The 26,592-nt window shown below is 41.5% G+C and overlaps 1 protein-coding gene across 6 annotated transcripts in view; it reads left to right on the top strand.

Annotated features, from left to right (window-relative positions):
- SLC24A2 (solute carrier family 24 member 2) overlaps positions 1-26,592 on the top strand; it is a 243,562-nt gene that overhangs the window by 160,754 nt on the left and 56,216 nt on the right. For 3 of the 6 annotated variants that reach the window (XM_019750363.3, XM_019750364.3, XM_019750362.3), the window contains one exon: positions 18,533-18,583. The exons of the other annotated variants lie outside the window; for them this stretch is intronic. In XM_019750363.3, coding sequence (XP_019605922.1) covers positions 18,533-18,583 — 51 coding nt within the window. The remainder of the gene's footprint in view (positions 1-18,532; positions 18,584-26,592) is intronic. 6 annotated transcript variants of the gene reach the window in all.

The following is a 26,592-nucleotide window of genomic DNA, read 5'->3' as shown; positions in this document are numbered from 1 at the left end:
TCTCTCTCTTCCTTCTCCCCTTCCTTTTGGCTTTACTCTGCTCTCCTTCCTTCCTGTCTCTCAGCCCTCCTCTCCTTCCTCTCATGCATCATCCCCTTTGTTTCACTTCTCTGGCTTCCTAGCAGCCCCTTTTCACAAACTCCAAGCAGATTCCTGCCTCAGGGCCTTTGCATATATGTTCTTTCTCCCCCCGGACATCCAAATGGCTCCTACCCTCCCTTCCTTGAACTCAAACTTCAGATGTCACCTGATCATGAGGCCTTACTCAATCAACCTTTGAAAATAGCAAAGTCAAAACAATGATAATCAGACTTCTGGATCTTCTTGCCCTGCTCTGTATTTCTCCATGACACTTATCACCCTGTATGTATTTCTTTGTTGTTTGCTGCCTGTCTCTACCCTTATATCTTTAACATGGCAGGATATGGGGCAGGCTCTACAGTATCTCCAGGACCCAGTACATATGGGTCCCAATAAGTATTTGTTGAATGGATTGAATGAGTGCTTCTTTTTATAATTTTTCTGCTGGAGAACTGTATGTCTCTAACCACGTAGATTGCCTTACCTCACGTCCTGTCAAAGGCTCTTTGGTTGTGACCAACCAAATCCTAGTCAGCGGATGGTTGTCTGTGCAGTAATGGATGGCAGTCATGTCTGCTGTGGCCACCACTGTATCCCCAGCCTGTAGGATGGCGCTGACTTGAGTTAAGTAGATGCTCAGTCAACATATGCTAGACAATTAGATAAATCTCCCTCTAGCTCTGGAATTGCTGCTGCACTGAGAAATGTTTGCTCTCTGCCTCTCGCCTTCTTGAAGCGTTCTCCTGTTCACTTCTTCCTCTTTTCTTTCCAAACTCTTTGTTCTTCTCTTATTTCCTTTCCTTTTCTTCCCTTGGATCTACTGTTGGATTTTGCATGTATTGCATCGCAGGGCCTAATTTTATATGTTCAAAGAATTACAAGATTCTAAGAAGTTTATTGTTCAAACACCTGTAAAGTAGCATCTACCACATAATTTGGTATTAAGCTGTGTGCGTAGGAAACTGCAAAAGAAACATTCATTCAAAAGAAGCTCTTCATTCCATTGCTATGGATTCTTGGATGCTCTTCTACAATGCTCGTAATTTCTCCTTCCTTATAGAATTTCAAACTTTGATTTACATTTTTTTATTATAACAACAATTTTATTGGATATAGCAGCATTTAACAAATAAGTGAACTTGATACCTTAAGAGACACAAAAGTAAGACTAATACTTGTGTAGTGGGCCTGTAATTGAATTGAAGGATTATTTAACTACAGGGCTTGAGACAGCTGAGAAAAGCAGGTCCTCATGCCTGATACGTAATTCCTTTGAGGCTCTTTTTCATGACAAAACCTTCAGAATCCTGTAATGAGATGTCTGAAAATGACAGCATACTCATAGTGTGATACTTGTCTTATTTGCTGTTAGAAAGACAGGAAAATTTCCCCACAGTAAATTCACTTCCCATTATCAGCCTGTCTCTGCTGTTTTCACTTCATAGCCAACACATTTATGTTACATTCATTCAGATTGGTTGGGGGGTATCCTGGGACCATTTCTCCTGCCTTTCTGAAAAACAGTGTTGCTCCCTCGTTTCCCTCTTCAGTGGCTGTTGTGACATCCTGATGCCATGTCTCCCATTGCTTTATTGGTCTGGCTCAGGCAGTGGGAGGTGAACAGATAGCTTCAGTGACCTGAATTCCAGGACATTGTCATTGTACAAGCCTCACAAATGAGTAGCAAATGTCTATTTTTTTTAACCATCTTTCCTATACCCTAGATGATGGGTTTTCAAAAACAGTTTTTTCAGTAATAGCAGAACCCCACTGATAAAACAATTCCCACAGGGAAGAGTAAATAATTTTTTTTAAAACTGTTAAAACTATTAAGAGTTCACTCATGTCAGATCCTTTATCAATGTGCCTGAATCAATAGCCTTCCTCTAGACCAGCAAAGAAATAAAGACTCCACTCACAAGTGCGACAAAACCATAAAGTACCATAAACTAACCCAAAGGAAATATTTAAGAACTTAATAGCAAAATAATAATCATTTCTGAAGAACATAGAAGATCAAAATAAATTTTGATGTATTATACAGATATCAGTTCTCCACAAGTTAAACTCGAAAGGCAACTCAATCCTATTATTGATATTCATGGAACTTCACAACTTGATTTGTAAATTTAGGGGTTGGCTCAGTTGGTTAGAATGCAGTGCTCATAACACCAAGGTTGCCGGTTCGATCCCCACATGGGCCAGTGAGCTGCGCCCTCCTTAAAAAAAAGGGGGGAGGGAGAAGGATTTGTGCATTTATGTAGAATAAAAGACACTTTTCACGAAGAACAAAAAGGGAAAGGGGGGAAATATGCACACCAGAGATCAAGATGTACAAAGGAGCAGCTTGTAGATGCTCTGATCAAAGTACAGAGGAGGAAGGGGAAGAGGGTGGACCGGAGGCCGCTGGGTTCTCCCTAGAGGTAGCCCCTGAAAAACAGGAATAAGGTGTGAGCACCGCCATCCTATGGAATCTATTAACTGCTCTTGTTTAAAAGCACTGTGGGAGGAAGGAGAGGGAGGAAGGAGAGCTATTTGAAGGAACAAGGCCCTTATTCCTGAAGGAGTGAAAGTACATTTTTGTGGCTGCAGCTTCATATCATGATCATTGCAGATTAATAAGCCAAATTGGGAAACCATGCTGGTGCCCGTACTGTGTGGTAGGCGCAGAGTAAGCTCCCAATGCAGGTGAGCTCTGCTTACCAGGTCTTAAGGAAAGTCATCACGAGGGTGAACGCGGAGGGCAGGATCATCCGGAAGTGTTCCTAGACAAAGTGAGATTTGAGAGCCGTTCTCAAAAGATGGTGAGGCACATGGGCGGGCAGAGAAGAAGGAGTGGGAATTCAGGGCATTGGAACTGGCTGATTCAGGTAGATCCCAAACTACTTGTATTTTTGCCCCAGTCAAAATGGGGGCGCCTTTGAGGTGAGCAAGCTTGTGGCTTTTTACCCACTGAACTAACGTGCTACGTGCTAGCAGTCTCTCCTGTCGAAGGTCACTAGGGTACTATGTATGCATGTGTGTGTGTGTGTGTGTGCGCGTGTGTGTGTGTACACACCATCCGTGTGTATCTGTGCATGTGTGCACACACCATGCGTGTGTGTGTATGTGTGTGTGTGTACACACCATCCGTGTGTATCTGTGCATGTGTGTGTATACACCGTGTGTGTGTGTGTGTGTGTGTGTGTGTGTGTATGTGTGTGTGTGTGCAAGTATAGGAAACCAGAGGCCTTCAAGAGATGGTAAAGAGGCAAAACAAGAGAGTGGAACTTCTTCAAGTACCTACTCTGTGCCACACGCCTGATACTCATCTCATAAGTCTCTCAGTGACAATGGGAATTACTGTGTGTTTTACCTTTGAGAAAACTGAGATTCAGAGAGTGACATTACTTGCTCCTCAGTTTGCCTTCAGAGTCTGAATGCTTTCATACACATAGCCATCCCTGTCTCTCTTTTGTAAAATCATTCCAGTTCTTTCACATACACATTTAGTGTTAACTTGAAGCTGACACTAAGATTAAACTTTCACTTGCTTGCTGGGTTTTCTTTTCTTTTTTTTTTTTTTCCTCACCAAACAGCAGAACTTATTTCCCTGGCCTCTATTTTCTAAACCAACTTCAATATGAGCTTTCATAAATTGTCATTTGATCCCAGAAGACAGTCATTTTCCTGACTAGTTCATTCAAAACGTGGAGAAGTTGTCCCTGAAAGGCAGTATTGTAACCTTTCTTTTTATCCTAAATCATAGATCAGTTTAAATTAGAAGGAAAGATGTTGCATGCAGCCTCGGCTGGTAAGTGAATAGGCCACAGGAGTGAAAATCCTCACTGGAGAAGAATGAACTCCAATTTACTGGCCATGTTTTTAATAGGATGACAGTAGTTTAAATGCCCAGATAGAGGAAGGAAGGCTATTAATGCCTCTCATAGAGCACACACAGCGACAAGTTAAATAGCTCCTCTTTGGGGCATACTAAAGCATTCCTCGCAGATTTGAGCGTCAAAGATAGTCAAAATTGAATCTTTGTTTTGTGCACCTTTTAAATAAATTTCACTTGGGACCTGAAGGGAATGTGAATGGTTTTACTGAAACAAATGCTTTTGAGTATGAGAATGAGCTTGCTCTCCCTCTCCCTCTCCCTCTCCCTCTCCCTCTCCCTCTCCCTCTCTCTTTCTCTCTCCTTTTCCCTCTCTTTCCTCTCTTTCTCCCTCTCCCTCTTTCATTTGCTTTGAAGACCACAAAGGCATGTGGCCAAAAATTGATTTTGATGGCATTTGAGAGTATACATAGCGTAGCCTGAAGGAGGAAAACCACAAAGAAGCATCCCCAACGTTACAGCTCCATCTTTATTCCCTTGAACTTACCACATGCTCAAAAGACGCAGTTAGAACTCCTTCAGAGGGGTGGACTCAGAGTTCCCAGAGACAGAAAGCAGCCGTCACAGGTACCAAAGGATGAGGGTAATCATTGGAGGTAAAAAAGCATTTCCATTTTATCAGCAACTGCCACTCAAATGTATGTTGATATATAAATATCATTTATGAGACAAGAGCATTCCAAGGGAGTTTTCTCCCAAATAAAACATTAATGATACCCCTGCTTGTTGAATAAATAAGCAGGACCTCACTTAATACGTGCAGGTTGGATGACTTGCATTCAGTTATGAGATATTTTCCTCTGATAATAGCCAAAGCTCTTCCTGGTTTGGCTCTTGCATCTGGGATTTGCACCATGTACTCACCCCTGGATGTTGACCATGGTGTAAAAACAAACTCCCAGCTGCTTTCAGGGTCCGTTTCTCTCCCAGCCTTATCAGATCCACCAAATCTTACAATATCAGATTCACCTCAGCCGTTAAAAAAGAATCCCCTCACCCACACCAAACTGTCTTTTAGAGGTTGTCTTGGTGCTCAGATGAGACTGTGATACACATACACACACACGAACACCTACACACACGAACACATACACACACAGAGACACACACTCTCATACTCACACACGTAAAGAATCAAGCAGCTTTGCTGTTTATATAAAGCTTATGGGTCTACATCAGGTTGGTTTCTTACTACTGTGCATGGATTTACATATTCATTCATTCACAAAATATATTCCTATTGCAAGCTGATGTGAGAAATCACCCCATGGGGAACCCCACTGTAGATAAGTCTCTGGGGGAACATTAGCCAGAACATTAGACTAGTTAACTCTGGAAACCAGTTTAAATGCTATTGTTGAGTTTCAGAAATGCAATAACCAAGTGCAGCTACTTCTGATTTCTGACTCCCCCAGGATAGCAAAACTGAATCCCAAATAACCAACAGCTAATGCAGCTTTGCTTCAACTCTAATGCCTTAAGGCCAGAACAACCATTATCAGCAGGAGTTAAAAACCATAGTGAGTCAATCTCATGCTAGAAAACTATTCATTATGAAAATTCACCTCTGCCGGTTCAGGAAAAAAATGCTTTATCCAGTTATCCATCTTCCTTTCCCTGTTTCACATTTCCATTCAGGACACAATAGGTCATGCACTTTCCTATCTAGAAAGTTAGTCTGTTCTTGACCTCAGGACTGCTCCCCATCTTTTTCATGCTAGTGAGGATTAGAAGGTGAGGAGCCTTGGAGCTTAAAGGCAGCATTGTGCAATGTGCCTATTTAGATTAAATACGCCTATTTGTGGGTGCATTCATGGTAGCCTCTCCCCACCAGACTCATGGGAGGAGCACAGCGAGTTGAACCGTGTTTCCCCGAAAATAAGACCGGGTCCTGTATTAATTTTTGCCCCAAAAGATGCATTAGGGCTTATGTTCAGGGGATGTCATCTTGAAAAATCATGCTAGGGCTTATTTTCTGATTAGGTCGTATTTTGGGGGAAACACGGTAGGCAAACACACTGTGGAGTTGGCTCGCCATCTTGATTCAAATCTTGGCTCTACCACTTAATAGCTCTGTGACCTTAGACGACTTAACTTCTCTCTGACTCAGATTCCCTTGTGTAAAACAGGGAAGATATAGCATGTGTCTCTTAGGGCTGTTAAGTGTATTCCGTGGAGTGCTATTAATAGAACATGTAGAATAGTCCTGGTACCTCATAGCTCTAGGTAGGTCTTGACCAAATAAATTGCTTTCAGTTGTTGTTCTTTTTCTTGCAATCATCATATTTTTAGGCAGTTTCCAGTGGTTCAGTAGTAAGTCATTGAATTATCTTTCCTATACTTTTCCTCAAAAAGAAGTCTATTCACCGCATGCCAGTATTTTAGACCCTGCTATACCTGTCTGTAAGATAACATGGGAACTGGTCTTTTTGGCAATCTAGCTTTCAGTTGAGCAGAAGTTATCCTGAAGCTGTATAATTACAGTTTCTGTATTTACAAAGTTCTCCCATCCTTTGTGCAATGAGAAAATCAATCTGACGTGGTACTTAACTCATTTCCTTCCAAAAAGTCTCGATTTCATCTGGCATCCATAGCTTTAAGATGTTGGGCAGGCTGAAAAAAAAAAAAAAAATTCTCTTCCCAACATATTGATAAAAATCTGGAAAAGCAATTACTGCACTAATTTTTGAATCCTGCCAAAATGTCCTTGGGCCACCATTTGTATATTTATAAGGCCTGGCTCTCCTGTATCACCAGATTTCTGGTTCACTGGCAGGCATTTGCTATTTAATCCAAGGTGCATAATGGACTATTTGTGAAACGTATCTTAATCTTCTACCATATCTTTTTCATCCTGGATTTTAAACTCACTTGTACAGTCCCACTTTATACGATACGGTATTTAAGTAGGAGTAATGGTAAATGGATTTACACTTAAAACAAATGAAATTTAGAGGATTGCATGAACTTACGTTCCACTTTCAATTTGACCCTTTAAGTTCCTCATAATTTGGAAAGATTGTTTCTATTGTGGTAGGGATCCATGTATTCAGTAAAACGACATCCTGGACAATGCCCAAGTATAGAATAATACATAATTATAAGTATAAATTTTACTTTGAATTATTTCCACATCAGTGGTATTAATTTCCTTTTTGTCTTCCAGTCTGCTTTTCCTCAGTTTCATTCTGTTCTCAAATTCTCTTGCCTTCTCATACTTTTCTGTTTATTCTCTTTATCCCTTACCCTTTTAGTCGCCCTGGAAAGGCTGAAGATGGTTTTTTCTCTCTTTTTGTTTTTTTTTCATTTTGTTGTTTTTCCTCTGCTTCCCTAGGACACTTTTCCTGTATGCTTTTTTCATATTGTTCAATGCTCAGTGCTTTGGAGATTGAAACTCAGCTGTGCTGACCCAGTGGCTGGATATAATTTAGCATCGATTCTCTCTGCCTGGCAAAAGAGACTAAATCCATCCAGGCCACAAGATGAGATTCAGGAGAACATCCAAATAGTTCTTTAGCCAGCAGGCAGCATGCATTCTGTGCCCCAGTGCTTTTTTCATCACCTTTTCTAAGACGTTGCCACCATTTTGTCTTCTGTGTGCTGAGGACTCTCCTGTAAAGCATGATATAAATTCTCCTGCTTTACAGAAGCGGTGAAGGGGTTCCAAGAGTTAAGGCCACATACATTTTCCCTTTACACACTCCCTCCCCATGGAGATACTGAGGACAATATTTGAAACTGCAGTTAGAACACTAAAATGAAAGGAATTCCCGCATCAGTACCGAAGGCGACTAGGCTGAGGAAGATTAACACAGCACTATTAAATAGAGATTTAATTCAATTCGGCAGCATTTAATCACCTGAAGAGTGCCAGGAACTCTGCTGGGTACTGGAATGAACCAAATGTGTACTTGATCCCTTGCCCTAAAGGGCAGAAAGCAAATAGGTGATGAGAGCACAACAGAAATGTGTTCTTGGAACAGGCACATAGGAGGAAGAGACTTACACGAGGAGTGGGGGACATTCAGGAATGCTGCCCGCAGGAGGGAACCTCAAAACTGGCTTCTAAGTGATTAAATAAATTAGGAGAGCTGATAAAATTCCAACACAAAAAAAAAAAAAAAAAAAAAAAAAACAGTGTGGGGGCGATTTAGAGGTGTATTTTCAGTTTGTGTTCTGGAAGGCTTACCCTGTTCACAATGTGAAAGATAGGTGACAGGTGCTGGGAATAGACAGTAGGTGGTACCGGTAAGAAAGATTAGGAAACAGAGTTCCAAATATTGTATCTGATATTCTATGTTCTTTGCTATTCAAACCATATTCTTTCACCATGTTTGACCGTATCATTTTCTCCCCGGAAACTCCAGCTAAAAAAGAACAGAATAGAAAAAAATGTTGAATAGTCATCCAGAACTCTCAATTGATGCCCATGGAGGCAATATTAATGACAACTGGAATAACTAACATTTATTGAATAACTACTGTGTGCCAGACACTATGCTAAGCATTTTATATAGATTGGCTCATTCAATTTTCACATCAATCCTATGACTCTATTATATATAACCTTATTTTATTATAACATCTTCTATTTATAACCATTTTACAGATAAGGGCACTGAGAGTTAGAGTAGCTAATAATTTGCCCAAGGACACGGGGTAGTAATTGATGGAGTCAAGTTCAAATCTAGATTTGGACCCTAGAACTCACTTCTTAACCACTGGACAACCACTTTCCCAAACAGCTGGAGTTCCTTTTGAGCTTTCCTTTTGAAAATCAGAACTTAAAGATCTTTATATTATCTCTGTCCCTGAGTTCATATTCTTTAAATAATGCCAACAGTCTCCTTGCACCTCATGTCAGATAATGCAAAAAAATATGGCATCCATGACTTCCTTTGGCATGACGTAATGAGTCACCATTTTTATCCTTCTTCTCTTTAACCTGTTTTCCCTCCAATATAAATTTGTGAAAAGAAGTTAGATTAAGGTTCTAATTCTGGGTGGTCACTTACTGTGAATTATTATGTCAGCCTCGGCACTCATCACTCACTGGGCTTTGGCCCAGTCGTAGAATGATGGCTGACATACGTATATTGAGCACTCCAGTGTTCCAGTCATTGCGTAAAACGCTTTACAACAACACAGTAAAGGAGTACTAGAATTAGCCCCATTTTGCAGATGAGGAAACTAAGGTTTTGAAAGGCTGAGTATCCTACTACAAAGTCACACAGCTAATAAGTAAAATCTGGATTAGAACCCACATCTCTTGGCTCCCAAACTTAGGCTGTGCTACAAGATCTCCTTATTTAGTATCATGGTGATAAGGCCTCCTGACACCGGGTTCATTCCAACTTTGTGAAGGTCAGAAGAATGCTATCTTTGGGAGCTTCCTGATTTATTTGAAGAAAAACCAATACATGCTTTAAAGCCATTAGTAATTCCTACCTATAAAAGCCATTAATAATTCCTATAAAATGCATTAAATAATTCCTAGTAATTTAATGCATTTTATGTACCAATTAGGTGTTAAGTACCTATAATTCTCACCATAACCCTACAAGACATCTGTTACTGTTCCCATTTAACAGAAGTATGGGAACTGTGTATAAGAGAGGTTAGGTGACATGCTCAAGGTCTCATGACTAGTAAGTGGCAGTCCCAGTTGTGAAGTTAAGGTCCTTTTGTGAAGTATAAGACTCCAAACTACAGATGATGGAGATGTCCTGCCATATCGTCACTGTTTTTCTCTGATCCTATGGGGAAAAGAAAAGCATTTTTGAAATATCAGTGTTTAAAATCATCTTAAGATTGTTACTGAGGTTTTTAGTTACACAATTAAAATGACACATGTAAAAGCCCAGGAAACCTTTTTCTAACCTCACTGTTTTGGGTGATTCTCTTGCCTGGGTTGCTCATTGTTTTTCTTTAAAAATCCTTTCCAGAAACCTGCTTGCTCTACCCTGTACTCTCCCCCACCTCCTACCACAACCCACCTCAAAAGGAAAGCAGCAGAACAGCACATCCACGTCCCATTTTTCCTGCTTGATCATCCAGAGCATGTAAATTACAGTGAAATATGGCCTGAGTCAGCTCCTCACAGGACAGAAATCAGTAACCATCGGTATTGCTAGGCAACACCACAGAGGAGCAAGGCTGCAAATTAGGTGACACGTTTATAAGAAGTCACAGTATCTGGGGACTCACTTGGGCATTTCATTATGAACCATCTGGATGATCCACAGTAATGACCACACATTATTGTTCACTGTTCGAGGATGATAATTCCCATATAATTATATGGCAGCTCCCGCTGTGATCCTAACCTTCTTTACAGAAGCTTCCACTGTATTTTCATAATCCAGATATTTCCCTACAAGATAACTGGGAACAGTTTTACCTAATGGACCACTTCCATTCCTCCCCAAAATAAGATTTAAAGCAAACAAACAAAACCGTTCTGTTGGCCTCTGTGATGGCAGATCTGGCTGGACAAGAGCATGCATAAAGGACGGAATTAATTAGTCTTGAGATCATAGCAATGCCATCAGCCTGACATGGGCTCCACCTTCGTGGTCCCAGAGGAGCCTGAGGTGATGACACTCAGTCCTTTCTGAAGCTAGAGACGAGCACTGTGGTACCTACACCAGATGAGACATGTAAGGAGACAAGAAAGTGAGCCGAGTCTTTGACCTTCTGGAGACGTGTTACCTAACGAGGACCTCTCACAGTTCCAACAACCTACCTGATCTCATTTGCTCATTCATTCATTCATCTAATATTCATAAGAAAATTGGACTAAGCAGCCTGATTTTAAACCAAAGATTACCAATTGATGAGCCAAATATGACCCAATTTTTTTTTTCAATTTGAAATTAGTTGCCAACATTTAAAAATCAGGAGTTTTCACATAAAAGTCCAAATATCTGGCTTCCCTTGAATAATCAGATCTGTCAACACTGTGTCTGCCGCTTTCCCTCATGGAGCTAAACTAAGTGACTGCTGCCCCTGTTTAGGCAGCACTGGACAGTTTTCTATAATTACCACTACTCTATGATTGTCCCAAGCCCACTTCGCTCACCCACATACCTCGCCCCTGTGTGTCATTGGTGCTCTGTCAGAATGCCTCCTATGTTCCAGGCACTGAGCCAGACGCCGAGGATCTTTCTGACTCCTGATTTGACCACCGATGTAGCATCAATATTTCCTGAGGGCGGGGGCCTCAGAATGATATCAGCAGATAGGTATAAACAAGGAGATAATGTGGGGAGTCAGGGAGACAAAAATAGCAGCAATAACCAACCAATATGTCTGAGTTTACAGAAAGCTTGAAAAGGAGGAATGAGTATTTCATGGAGGAGCTAGATTCAGAGCGCATGAAAACCAGGTGATAAATTTCTAAGAGGTAGCCGTGTGTGTGTGTGTGTGTGTGTGTGTGTGTGTGTGTGTGTATGTTTTCACAAATCCTACTTGAAACACAATAGCTAATGGAGGATTACCCACAAAGTTTATTTTTTTCCTTTGCAAAGTTCTTGCCTTGCTTCCAAAAGCAGGAGATTTTAATCTCATAGAAGAACAAGAAGTACTCATTAGCATAGATTTGGAAGAATTGGATGTGAAAAGAACTCCATAGGGCAAAATCATGTCTGGTAACACCTTGTGTGTGACATATATGTGCTAGCACACGTTGTCCCTGGCAAACGCATAAGTATTTGGGAGCCGCTTAGGGAAGTTGAACACAACTCACATCTATCCCCCGCAGGATGGTAAGCAGAGCGTCTACAATGAGTCAGTACTTCAAAAGCTTTTTTTGAGTGAGATTTTGAATTTGAAGGTTAATATATTCCTTTCCTTCTGCCTTGAGTAAGAAGTGCGGATTTATGGTTGTTCCCTCATTTACCTTCAGTCTCTTAAAGATATTTTTTTAAGTTAAAAAAATTACTTGCCTCGGCATGAACATTTCATATAAAAGCATGACGACGGAAAGCCTTTTAATGAATGGAAAGCAATGAATTTTGGTAGCCCATGAATTTTTTTATATGAAATCAAGCAAAAAGCTTAAAATTGGGCTGCATTAGAAAATATCTAACTCATAATTCATGTTTATTTTGATGAAAAATTTTCATATGAAAAGACAAGAGAAAAATGATTTATCCAGATACCCAGCAAGAAACTTAAAAAGTATATATTAATATAGATCTACAAATATAAATGCCATATTGGTAGGGATTGGGATGTGAAATTACCAGTATTCAACTCTCATACTTCCCATCTACAAAATATGAAAACAAATGTTTTTACCCAATAATAAAAATTAAATCACACATTTAAAAAAAAAAACCCACCTTCAGGCTAAAATGTTAGTACTGCAAAACATGGTTCAGGAAGTTAGTCAGGCAGCCTTTCTTTTGACAGTTTTCCTTTTGTTTAAGGGAAGAAGTCTAGAAGGTTTTGTTGACTTGCAAATGTCAAGAATAAACATTGGCATTGGTACCTGTCATCAGAGTTTGGATAGGAGTTAGATATTCATGTTGGACCTGTGGAACAATAAAGAGGGGTACCCATTATGAAGGATGTCTGTGCCACCCCAGTGCTTTATAGACGTGCCCTCATCTGATCCTTCATAAACCCTCGTAAGAAGAGGTGTGTAGTGCCTTTGTCCCCATTTGACAAAAGGAAGAACTGAGGCTCAGAGCGGATCACCCAGCTCCTAAGTAGTAGAGCCAGACTGAATGGTTGTCCTGTCTGTCTCACTGGGGAGCACTCTGAACCTTGATAGTAAGGTTATGGTCTCAAGAAGCCACAGGCATCTGTCTGTCTTCCGGACTTCAGCAAGTCCAACAAACCAAAATGACCTAACCTCACATGCGGGAGCTTATGCATTTGTATACTTTTTAAAGAAATATGGGCAGAGCACATAATATGAGGAAAGCACTGTTCGAGGTTTTGTTGGGAGGGTTCTAGAGAAGAGTAGGGTCTGTGCCTATAACATGTGGACAACAGAGATGGAGAGACACGCTTGTACCAGGGAAGGTACCTGGGTCCCAAGTTGGAACACTGGTGGTCAGATGAATAAAGGGTCCACTTTTCACATCCTGCTCCCAGGGTGGTAGTCTATGTTTTGACTTTCCCCATAGATCTGAGAGTAGAAGAGCAGGACTGATGAAGAAATTTCTTTTAAATGCTGTCCCCACCATGGCAAGATATCTTTTGTTGCTGAACAGCAAATATCTACTTAAAACCTCTATAAGTAGTGTTGAATTTGTTTTAACAAACCTGTGTAAAATACCATGTTCTCTAAACGATCTGCTCCATGTGCCATGGATTCTCCTTCACTCTTCTTGGTGGTGCTTGCAATAATGAAGCTGCCCATTATTGATTGTTTAGTGGGTGTCATTTTCTCATCAACTCCTCACCACAACTTTCTGCGGGAGAGACAATCATGCCCCCTTATAGCTGAGGACATGGAGTCTCAGAAAGGTGAAACAATTTGCTCAAAGTCACACAGCTAATAAGATGCAGATTTTGGGTTCAAGCCTACACCTTAGCTTCCAAGCCCATGTATTTTTGTTTTCTGGGGGGGGGGGGTTAAATTTTTTTTCAGCTACAGTTGACATTCAGTATTATTTTATATTAGTTTCAGATGTACAGCCAGTGGTTAGACATTTATATAATTTATGCAGTGATCTCCCCAAATAGTCTAATACCCACCTGGCACTATACAGAGTTGTTGCAACGTTATTGACTATATTTCCTATGCCGTACTTTACAACCCCATGATGATTTTGTAACTACCAATTTGTATTTCTTAATCCTTTCACGTTTTTTACCCGCAACACCCTTCCCCTCTGGCAGGCATCACTTTATTCTCTGTATCTATGAGTCTGTTTCTGTTTTGTATGTTTGTTTGTTTTCTTCTTTAGATTCCACAGATAAGTGAGATCATATGATGTTTGTCTTTCTCAATCTGATTTATTTCACTTAGCATAATACCCTCTAGATCTGTCCATGTTGCCACAAACTACAATTTATTTATTTTTTTTATGTCATAGCCCATGTTTTTCACTTCCATTTACTACTGAAAGTAATCCTTCCTTGGGTGTGATGTAATCCAGCATCTGTACACAACTCTTTGACAGGTTTTAGACAACTTTACCAAGAAACTATTCTCTGTATTGAGAAAGCCTTCATTTTTAGATATCCATGTGCAGTTCAAACCAATACCAAAAATAAAGCAGCTCTTTGATTTAAAAATATCAAACAAGTTAATCATATTTTTTCATTAGTCACTTAAGTAATAAATGCTTTATTCTCATTTACCGTGTTTCCCCAAAAATAAGACCTAGCCAGACAATCAGTTCTAATGCATCTTTTGGAGCAAAAATTAATATAAGACCTGGTTTTATTTTACTATAATATAAGACTGGGTATAATATAATATAATATAATATAATTAATAGAATATAATATAATACCGGGTCTTATATTAATTTTTGCTCCAAAAGACACATTAGAGCTGATTGTCTGATTAGGTCTTATTTTCGGGGAAACACAGTATATCGCTACCTCTACTTTTCATTCTGGTAAAATGAACTCAGCTTAGATGTTTCTGTTAACTTTCTGTTCTATATATGTCAGAATTTTAAGGCCTGAAATGTGACAAGTCATTTTTCTGCTGCTCCTGTGTGGGGAGATTTGCAGAAAAAAAGGTTGATAATGCAACAGGCCTCAAAGCTGAGGTGGAGCTGAGAAATGTTGGAAGGAGAAATCTGTGTCCATGCCCTTCTTCAGAAAGGAAAATTAGGAGCCCAAAACAAACACTAGTTCTTACTCACAGATTCTTTGAGCCTGAAGACAAGCCCCTCCCCTTGATTTGTCAATCATGAAGTATGGACAAGAACTCAGAGGTACCTTAAAGCCAGGTCATGATGTTGCTGACCAGACCTGGAAGGAAGTGGACTGAGGAATGACAAAAGGTTCCACCCCTCCTAGAGATCCGGCAGTTTGGATGCCTGTAACCCCAGCTGTCCAAATGACATGGAAGCAAGTGTGGTCGCCATGATAGGCAGCATTCACAATCAGCCTGCAGGCTCATCTCAAACCACTGGGTTCTGGAATTTTTGTCTTAGGCTGTGTGGGCTTCTTAGAGAAATGTTACGGAGAAGAGGCACCAGGGGTACCCAGGATGATTTTCACTGGTGACTCACCCCTCTTCTGATCCTGGCTCAGTTGACATAATGGACGTGACTAGAAAGTATTCAGTACCACTTTCTTGAACTCCCTCACTTCCTCCCTCGTATCCCAAAGAAACTCAGCTTCGTTTAGGACCAGTGTGAATCCTAATGCAATGATGCTAAAGGTGTATTGGGTGCTCTCCATGGGGAGTGTGTGGCAAGGCCATGGCTCCGTGGAGGTGAATTTCCACTTATGCGTCTCAGGCCACAGTGGCTGAGGCCACTGTCCCTTAGCGTCCATGGGCTGTAGGACACCAGCCAGGTGATGTGCTCTGACTTACGTGTGCATGTTGTGTTCATCCTACTCGCATGTCACACCCCTCTTCCTGTACCCCCTTGAAGTCCTGGTTTAGGAAGAAAGCCCCAGCTCTTGGAGCTGCTGCCCTTGACCGCCTGAAAGCACTGGAGAGCGGAGTTTACTGCCTCACCACCCACTGCAGTCAGTGGTAAAGACCGCGTTCCAGCGGGCTGCTTTCCTTCACGTTCTTCTCTGCCTTCTCTTTAGTAAGCAACAAACACAGTTCTCTTCACTGGACACATACTGTTCTCTTGCTCTCCTTCCTCACTGTATTTCACGTTCCTACCTCACCTATCGTTATTCAGCTTTTTATTCTTATTCCTTCTCTTCCACCATCTTTAGCCTCATTTTTGGTATGTTCTGTCCAGTTCTTGTCCCCATGTCCCATTCACCAGCCAAGGAAGCAACTATGAAACAATCTAGACATTTTCACAGCATAAGAATGTGTGAGCTTTGCCAGATATGAACAGTTCCAATTTTGACTACATAAAACTAAAATAATTAAAGAATATGATTCTATTTATTTATACCTGGTTCCACAAGAGACAAGGTGAAGAATAATCACATCTGCCCCAAGTAAATGTTTGGCAGTTTGGGATTAATACAGGAAAGCAGGTATATGCATACAGAGAGGTTGCATCTAAAAAGATTCATAAAAATGCAGTGGTGCATTTTTACTGTGTCGAATATGCTTTACACCCAACTTTGCAAAAACAGAGCCACCCACGCTCTGTTTCCTGAGTAAATAAAAGAGAATGCCAGCTACTTATTCTACTGCTTTACCTCAGGGAAAGAGTAGAGGTTACAAAAAAATTAGTTGGCTGATATAATTCATCAAGTTACTGCAAGTCTACACACACACACACACACACACACACACACACACACACAAATGCCTTATATGATGTATAGAACTACCATAAACACATTGAATATTTATGAAGGTGTTTAGATCATTTAAGAATTACCAACTTGTGCGATATCATATATACAATAGACTACTGTTCTTAAAATACCAGAAAAAATTATATTCCCCTGAAGGCAATCCTCAGAAGTCATTTTAAAAAGCGTTCTTGTTATTTACACAAAATTCAATTTCCTATATTGAAGCACTTGCATCCTTTGTCATGCATCTAACAAAATCCAGACTAGGCAGGTTTTTGTAGAAACATAAAGATGAGGTGATTTTTCTTCCCAAGGTATAATTTTGTACTGGTGTGTCAAAATAACTTTAGGTAGGGGCCGGCCCAGTGGTTCAGGCGGTTAGAGCTCCATGCTCCTAACTCCGAAGGCTGCCGGTTCAATTCCCACATGGGCCAGTGGGCTCTCAACCACAAGGTTGCCGGTTCAACTCCTGGAGTCCCACAAGGGATGGTGGGCTCCCCCCGCTGCAACTAAGATTGATCACGGCACCTTGAGCTGAGCTGCCTCCTGGATGGCTGAGTTGGTTGGAGCACAGGCTCTCAACCACAAGGTTGCCAGTTCTATTCCTTGACTCCCGCAGGGGATGGTGGGCAGCACCCCGTACAACTAAAATTGAACATGGCACCTTGAGCTGAGCTGCCACTGAGCTCCCAGATGGCTTAGTTGGTTGGAGCGCGTCCTCTCAACCACAAGGTTACCGGTTCGACTCCTGCAAGGGATGGTGGGCTGTGCCCCCTGCAACTAGAAAACGGCAACTGGACCTGGAGCTGAGCTGCGCCATCCACAACTAAGACTGAAAGGACAACAACTTGACTTGGAAAAAAGGCCTGAAGTACACACTGTTCCCCAATAAAGTCCTGTTCCCCTTCCCCCAATAAAATCTTAAAATAAAATAAAAAATAGGTAAAATTTTAGGCACATGAAAAAGGAATATATGGAGTATGTATAATATAGATATAAAATAGAAGAATATTTATTATTGTGTTTTTAGCTAGATCCCTCCTCTTGCACACAAAACCCATCAATTATTAGTTGATGTAGATTTTCCATGGCCCCTCAAGTGAATGAGCCATGGAAGCATTCTGCGAAATCACAGGAATATCTCTTGAGTCTAATTAATTTCTTGAAGTTTACTGGGAGATTATTGTTTCGATAAGAAAAAACATTTTTTTTAACCTGCTCCCAGTGTTGCTTGAAACAATCTGGAATTTTCGGATGAACAAGAATAAAGTTTGTATTTTAGAATTGAAGTAAAAAATAAAAACACAGAAATGGTGTGTTCCCACCTCCTCTCTCCCCCCACCCAAACTGCCACTCCCACCAGCTGACTCAGAACAGCTTGATTTCTGCCAGTGGTTTCCATTACAGCTGAGTCCTTCGGCCACCGCCTGCCTCCTGCAGTCTACAAGCAGTAGATGATACCTTGATCTGGGAGTGTGGCTGCTTTGTCACCTGTTTCAGCCAGGGAGTCTTCCCTGGATATATGCCTCCTTTTTCCTCCCGGAGCACTCTGCACCTATCACAACTCTTCCCACTATGCTCCACCCATAGTATTCAGTGTTTTCTGTCTAAAATGCAAGCTAGAAATTTAAAGGGCAGTTGAGAAGCTGGTTTCTCAATTTGGGTTTTCCTATGTAGCCTTCCTTAATCTCTAGGAAGTGGTTCTATTGCAGATGAGCTGTGAAATGAACTTCTGGGACTGCTGTTCCATGGCAAGGAATCCAGTGTCTACAAGCCTCAGTGGGCCCGGGCTTGGTCCTCACTCATCCTTTTCTCTTGGAGTGTCACCTCTACAAAACTGACAGGGCCAGGCTAGACCTGGTGTGAAGTTATCTTTGCCAAGTATTCTGTGTCATCAGATGTTAAAAATCACTGTGTCCTATTCTGTAATGCAGGGCACATCCTACCCCCAGTGGAATTAATATATTTTAAGTGATTTCTCAAAATGGGCCGTGAAAGCTGTCTGCCACATGGCCCGTGTTTGCACATCTCTATATAGTTACGATTGCGGAATTTGACAGTATAACTCTGAATCTGATTAATTAAGAATGTGTAAAAACAAAGTTCTTGCATTACAGCTCGTTCCTTATCTTTGTGTCTTTTACTGTGATGTTGTAGAACTTGGATCATATGGAAAACTAAAATATTATGACACAATGACTGAAGAAGGTAAGAATGATTTTAGAATTGTATGCATTGGCTTTTTTTTCATTTATGGTGTCTGTTGCTTGCCCATTTTTTTTAAATCTGTTTTTTTTTTTTTTCCTCTTTGCATGACTTCAGTGACATTGTGTGATTTGTTATTCTTTCTGTGTTTTCGTCTAGTTTTTGCCATCGTGTTTATTTGGAATTGGAGACGTGCAATACCATGGGTAATCATGTTATTCCATACAAACGATCCAAACCATCCCAATTGTGTAACACACTCAGAGAAATGGTGTCAGAAATGTGAACACAAGCACACACCCACTGTGTCAGCACTGTTTTCTCCACATGTTCACAACAACATATAGAAACACATCCAACCAATACTCGTCTTATAATATGCCCTTAATTGCAGAGGTGGGGGAGGGTGGAGTATGTTCTCGCAATGTTCCGACTGATGCAAAGGAATGAGCGATCTGAAGTAACTTCTAGACCCCAAGCCAGCTAGAGACCTGTTTCTGCTACAGAGGGCTGTAGGCTCATGTCCTCAGCTCCCACAATCCCTGTTAACTCGTCTGAGAGTGTTACTCTGAGAGGTCAGGGTCACCATTCCAGCCAGCAGAATTGTATATATTAGAGTTCACGCTCTGTGAGATTGGGCATATGATTTTAACCATTTCCCCTGAGTAAATGAAGTCTGGCAGAGATTTAGTTTGAAATGTATTGACTAATGAATTCCAGGCATTATCCCAGAGCAAAACCTTGCCCCAGTCAGAATCACTTTTGTGAAATAAGTTCACCCTGGAACAGAATTTGAAATTTTTGCATTCTTATAAAGGGAGTCGTCCGATTGCCCTAACCCCCATCTCACCCCCACACAATCCTCCACCTTTTGAATAATACGTAATATTTGTAAATGATGAAAACATTTGGGGTATTTCCATGACGTTTACACTGATATTGGAAAGAAATCAAACGGTACCCTAGAAGGTAAATCTGCTAGTTTTATCCTCCCACATGTGTTGCACATCGTGTTTTCAGCTCCTAGTATTTAGTATTTCTGAGTTGCCTTAGCCTGCCAAAGTTCTCCTAGCGGTTTTGCATGCAACAGGCAGCACATCTGACAGCCCTTGGTAAGAGGAAGCCCCTTCTCAACCCATGGCCACCCTGACTTGTGCACAACACCTGGGCCTTCTCTGCTGCTATCCCTGTGCTTTCAGTTAACCACTGTGGTGTCTCCTAAAGCAGCAGGCTCCAGGATTAGCATATCACACTTGGCCCTATTGTAGCCCGGGGGCCCTCCCGACAACTTGGGGAAAATGCAGTGAGAGCCCCAAGGGCAAAAAGCTACCTGTGGATATGTGTCCTACCACTGAGAGGCTAGAAAGAGTAACCCATACCTTAATGGGTGCCTCTGTCCCTGCCGTTTGTTTTTATTCCACATCTTCAAACCACTTGATTTTACTGGTGAAACCAAAGCTTGGGACTCACTGATGTTGTAATTTAATCGCTCCTCTTGTTATCTCCCTAGCCCTAGCCTCGGTTTCGTGACTCAGGTGGCAGATGGGTTTGTTAGCTTCTACCCAACCTGTCACACCCTTCACTTTCTTTATTCGTCCTGTCCTTTTTCTTCCACCCTTAGCTTCCCATTGACAAGGCAGCTTCTGCCTCCCTGTGGCCTCAGTTGCCCCATTTCTCCCTTACCCTGTTTCTTTCTTTCTTCTTTTCGCATCCATTTGAGCAAGTGTTGCCATCCAAGTGCTCCCTTTCTCTTCCTCCCTACACTAGACAATTCAAGGTCACATGAAGATGTAAAAATGCTACTTCCAATTTGATCATTATACTTGATAATGGCTGGGCTTTCTAGGCAGGAAAACAAAGTCAAAAGAATACCTGCAATAAGAACCATGGCTGGCCCTTAGCAAGACTGTGAAATTGTGTTTGGGGGCCCTCCCTGGTGACCTTAAACATTTATTTTCCTTCCCTTGACTTTCCTAACCCTTCATGTATATCCCTTTGTGCTCTATTCTTAGCTAACATCCATCCCCATGACAGTGATAACTAATAGTAACTAAGGCAGCATTTTTAAAGTGTGTTCTATGAAATCCTAGTTTCATATGATGTCACTAGGAATTTTGTAACCACCCAGAAAAAAAAGAAAGCGAGATTGAGTTCATAGTTAAATAAGCGGGAGAGCTTCTAAGTTATGTTAAATAGGTTTCTTTACCATGTGATGTGCTGGAGCTTTCCATATGTTGCTGTGTGCTGCGGCATATAGTAAATTGTAAAGAGGGATGGACTTTGCAATATTTCCCCGACTTCTTTGATCAGAGAACCCATTCTTCCAGGGAGCCTCTTGTGGAACTGTTTTGTAAATGCTGATTAAGGTGTTATCTTTCACCTGGAATAGGAACCTCTGAAAGATTAACCTTCTAAACATATAGCAATCCCTCTCAGATACTCATAGAAAGGATATTTTGGAACAGGAGGTCTCCATCTGTCGACGTCAAATCACACCCTGACAGCTGCCTCCACGACAAGCCAGGCCTGGTTTAAACCTAATTCTGGGCTTCCAACTAAAAGACTCAAAACCAGCTCAGTAATCTCAGACCTGGCAGCAGCCACGTGTGACTTCTTTAGACTCTCAAGTGCCTCTCCCTCCCATTGAAAATAGTAATAATAACTGTGATCTATGTCACTTCCATTTGTACAGTTTAAGGAAGTATAATGAGATGAAGATATTTGGGGCAATAGTGGACTAGCTAGCCTTAAGGAAGTACTCCCCTCCATTTAAGCTTTTTTTTCACATTTTTAGATATGTGTGACTAGGCCTTGAGCCGAGCTTTATTGTAATTGTCACTAGTCATTATTTGTAACTATTTACAGGGAATTCTCTGAAGGTCATGTGATGTCAGCCACTTGCCACAAGGCCTATTCCCCCCCGCCCCCAAAGTGGAAAAATGGAAAGATGCATTATATATGCCACCCTCATCCTAAGAGAAATTAATGATTTCCTAAATATATAAAATTGTCCTGCACAAATTCAGCTCATTATTTTAGCACCTACTATATGTGACTTCCTCTGCTAGGCACTTTGGGGGAACACTAGGCTAAAAGGTGGGCAATCTCCCCCCCCCCATGGAACTTATAGATCAGAGGGAAATAAAACACAGCAGTCACTGAGCCACCAGGAAGAAAGTGGCAAAAGTATCCAGAAAAAGATGACAGACTATAGGAGGAGGAAAGGTTACCTTCAACCAGGGGAAGATTTTCTGGAGAAAGTGATGTTTGAACTGGGCCCCAACGTAAATATGACAGTAAATATGAGGTTGAGGAAGAAGAAGTGGTAAGTTCCAACCTACCAGGCTGCGAGAGGGACGAAAAGCCTTTACTGGGTGTCTCCCCCCACCCCCGCTAAGTGCAATGCTATGGGCTTCATATTTTTTATGTCATTTAATCCTTACAATGATCCCACAAGGTAGCTTTTATTGAAGATAAGAAAACCAAAGCTCAAAGAAGTATTTTACTAAGATGAAACTAAGACTCAGAGAAGCAAAGTAGTTTGCTCTGGGACACATGGGTAGTAAGTTGGGATGTAGGATCTAAGCTCAGGACTGTGGCACAGCCAGGGCCTGCCCTCTGGGCTCCACTGAGGTTTGCTGTAAAGGTGGCATAAAGAACTGGACCATTCAAATTGGCTACGGTATAGGGAGTGGGAAGAAAGGCTTGATGGAGACCAGATCTTGGGAAAGCTTTGAACCACAGACTAGAGTAAGGGCATCACAGAGTAAACAATGAGCTACTGAATAAAACACAAACCCCTACTTGAACACTGTCCCGTACAAAGTTTATTGTAATAAAACAATATACTTACTCTTGAACACTGAACAAAATCATGACATTTTTACAAAATTTGTTCATGCCCTTCGAGCCCTTTCCCTCCCTCCCTCGTGTCCAGGTGCCCTAGAACCTAAACTGGAGCAGCTCCCTGGGCCACACCCAACCACCTATCCCACCCCAAGCCAATCAGAATTTGATCCACTCATTCATTCATTCCCTAAAAAGTTAGTGCTGACGGTAACCGACAACACTCAGTATGTAGCAGGCACTAGACTGGGTGCAGGGAGACGAAAGACAGTCGTTCTCCTATAGAACTCACACTCGAGTAGGGGACCTAGGCAGAGATGAGCAGTGGGATGGGCAGACCTGAGGGCTGGGGGGGTCCAATGGAAGGCATCTTGGAGGTGCCTTGGGAAATGAGGGCAGGCTTCCCAGAACAGACGATGGCTCCACTGCCTCGTTCTTGCTTCCCAAGGGGACAACTATCCTACCGGCCATCTGATACTAATGTGTTCACTTAGCAGTTATTGAGCACCTGCTCTCTATGGGACTAGATTTTACTAGATTTGATAGATTAGTGGGCTTCACTCCTCCCAAGGACTGTATGTTCTTTCCAGAGATGCAAACGAATTACTCTAGAAGTAGTCTTCTGTGGCCTCAGCTCCCCCCGCATGGCAGTCCTCTCTTTCTCTCCTCATGGGGTGATACTGCCTATTCTTGGAAGAGCAATCTCCGACTTTACTTAAAGTTAATAGCCCATAGTTTATGTCTCATCTGCAGAAACAGAACTTCATACCATTTTATCAGTCTGGAAAATTCTCAATAAATAGAACTTGGCTTCCTTACCAAAATTACTCTAAAAGAAAATGTAGAAGACTAGTTCAAAAGAAAACAAACTTAAGCGATAGAATAGATGAGTTAAAAGGAGAAGAGGCCTTTTCACCCGTGGCATTACACAGAACTACTAATTTTTGCTATTTGGAGATCAATATTCATAGAAACACACAGGTAGGTAGGTAGACAGAAATCCTCACTAATATCTTGCTAAAAAGTGATGTATAGGGAAGGCTGCCTACAATGCATTTTCCTAAACGCATTGATACTTAGAAGCCATTCCAGAAAAATAATTTCTCCGCTACTTAAAAAGTCAATTTTTGTTCATTTGTATAAGAAAAAACATATATAAAAAAGTTGTTGTGATACGAAGAGCAAAAATTATAATGATCTTTTCCTTAATGATATTAAGGTTACTGTTTCATGGCAACCAACGGCCCCTTCACCAAGCTGAGAAAATAATAATGTCTTACATGAATGAATCATGGGGTCCTAAATTAGGCGTGTGGCTGAGTTGTGAAAAACCCCATTATCTCGAAACAAAGGCACCTTCGGGCCACATAGTCAAGCAAGTCTGATGTTCTTAATTGCAATAAAGTCGTCCATTACTGTTTCAAAGAGAAATTGAATTTTGGAATACCAGTTGACAGTGTTTTTCATTGCCCAAGATGTATGCTCTGAAAATGTAGTCCTAAAACAAATCCTTGGCATTATCTGTGGCCCTCACATTATGTTTTAATCCTTGCTTGAATGGATGAGACTATGTTCTATACACTGATATGTCAGGCAGGATAGGTTCAGCTGTATATAGTAGAAAATCCAGATTAACAGTGGCTTAAGTCAGGTAGACATTTATTTCTCTCTCAAGTAAAAGAGGTCCAGAGGTAGGCTGTACATGGCAGGTATGGAGACTCCACAATAACCCAAGACCCAGGCTCCTTCCATCCTTCTGCTCTGCCATCCTAGTATATGACTTTCAACCTCAAAGGCACCTCATGGTCCAATAGGCAGCTGCTAGAGCTCCAGCCATCACATGCGTATTCCTGGAGGCAGGAAGAGCCAAGGTGATTTTCCTCCAGTTGTTTTGTCTTATTTTTAAGGAAACTTCCTTTTAGATCCTCCCAGTAAAACTACCCAAAACTCAGTCACATGGCTATACCTAGTTTCAAGGAAGCTTTGCAATGTGGTTTTTTAAACTGGATGGTTTTCTGTCCCTGAATAATTTAGCCATTGTGTCATTAGGAAATGAAAAGGGAATAGATATTAGATAGGCAGCATGCGATGTCTCCACAAAAGAGAAATACCACTTTTGTATAACTGTATGCTGATAGGGAGAACAGAGAACAGAGCAAAATATGTGAGGGATGTTGAAAGTTCGTGTTAAGTTTGAGGTATCCATGAGATAGCCAAATGAAGATAAGCAAAACACAGTGGATATAGAATCTGAAGCTTGGGAGAGAGGTCAGGGCTATGGATAGAAATTTGGGAGTCATACAACATAGGTGTTATTTAAAGCTACAGGACTGGATAAGAATACCTAGCTAATAAATAGAGAAGAAGAGGCCAAAGATTGACACTAGGGGCTCCAAAGTTTAGAGTCTGGGAAGAAGGGGGCATCCCAGCAATGGAAAGTGGGGTGAGCAGAGAACCAGGAGAGAGTGGCATCCCAGAAGCCAAGAGAAGAACTGTTCCACAGGAAAGCAGTGAGAAGGTGATAGCATCGATGAATTGACCGAAGAGATCAAAGAATTGTTGTAAGGAGATAAAGAGTGATAGACAGAAAGTGCGATGCGTCAAATCAGGACTTAGGGAGGGGTGCGGTTATTGCTAATGAAGAGGAGATCTCGGGTCTGAAGGCAGGAGAGGGTGGATACGGGAAGCTGGAGGAAAAGGTAGCTGGAAGTGAGTAGGTTAGGATGGTGAGGAGCCAAGTGTTTGAGGACTCACCCATGTGTAGTTACCAAGGGTGGTGACAGGAGTAATGGTGGAAAGGAAAATAGTGACCTAGGTGCTCATATCTTCAGGAATGCGCGAAGGGTGGCGAGGAAGTCAGTTAATGTAGAAATGGTAGAGGTTATTGGCTGTGCTTCAAAGGAGGGAGGGGAAATGTCCATATGTAGTGAGGAAGGGGGGATAGAATGTGGGGCGTTTGGAGAGACAGAAAGCTGTCACTTTGAAGGGCCACAGAAGAAAATGGGCCTTAAGGAAATAGCCAAGTTTCAGTTGGAGCAAAAAGGCCAAGGGGATACTCAGAGAAGAGGTTAAGGACATAGGGACCGATTTACTGATGGCAGGGGTGGAGACTGAGTCAGGTCAGGGACTTTCAGATCCACATGGAAATGAGGGTCTGGGTGGTGATGGATGGCCCAGAGGCGCTGCTGTAAGTGGACAAGGATAAAGCATGGAATGGGAACAACCTAATAGTGCTTTAGTGGTTCTTACTTGGGATTGGCCCCATAGACAGTTTGCAGTGATAAAGTAGGGTTCTGTCTTTCCAGGAGAGAGGAACTCTGGGGAGCCCCCATAAGTCCAGCTGGGGGTGGAAAAGATAAGGAAGGAAATCAGCTTTCCTCAGTTCAGGGAGAGAGAGTGCAGCCCAGCAAAGGGAGACCATTCCTACAGGCACTTCCTGAGAATGGACTGAGTCCTCCCTGTCTGGAGAAGCCAAGGAAGCTTCCACCAGAAGTGTGTTCAGATAATGGACATCTCGATGCCCCTTCTAGTCCCATGTCCAAGAGTCTGTCCTGGAGCCTTTTACTAAATGTCATGGCAGACCTAGGTTGGCAGTCTACTTTTAAGATTAAACCTTCTGACAACTTGATCTTGCATTTGGGTTAAGCTGCCACCAAAATTGTGGTAGGTAGGTTCCTGGGCTACAGCTTCTGAAATAAAAGGGCTGTCTATTATTTGATCCAGTGCATAAACAAACTCTTTACTGACATCGTTATGCATTAGTAAGTAGTCCATTAGGTAGTTCCTGTGAAACAGACCTTTGAATAAAAAGAAAGCCATGTTCCCTTTTAGGTAAAAATCCAAACTCTTTGCACACTACAAATTTGAAATTGCAAATGAACTGTTCATTTTTATTTTAAAAATATGACATGCAGACAGAGATTCAAAGCAAACACTACATAAGGAAAGACGATACACGAGTCTTCCTTTTACCCCAGATTCCATTAATTCCTTAGAGTTAACCACTTTTATCAGTTTAATCTAACATAGTCTCTTTTTTCTATACAATATTCTATACCTGGATTTTGTTTATTCATATATCTTGAAGATATCTCCATATGGGCACTGCTAGATTTCCCTCATTCCTTTTAGCAGCTGTATAGTATTCCACTGCCTGGCTCTTCCAT

The sequence above is a fragment of the Rhinolophus sinicus genome, chromosome 16, assembly GCF_057876585.1.
Source record: "Rhinolophus sinicus isolate RSI-liver-muscle chromosome 16, RSI-T2T, whole genome shotgun sequence".
Taxonomy (NCBI): domain Eukaryota; kingdom Metazoa; phylum Chordata; class Mammalia; order Chiroptera; family Rhinolophidae; genus Rhinolophus; species Rhinolophus sinicus.
The sequence above is the reverse complement of the archived record's forward strand: the minus strand, read 5'-3'. Positions and strand labels throughout refer to the sequence as shown.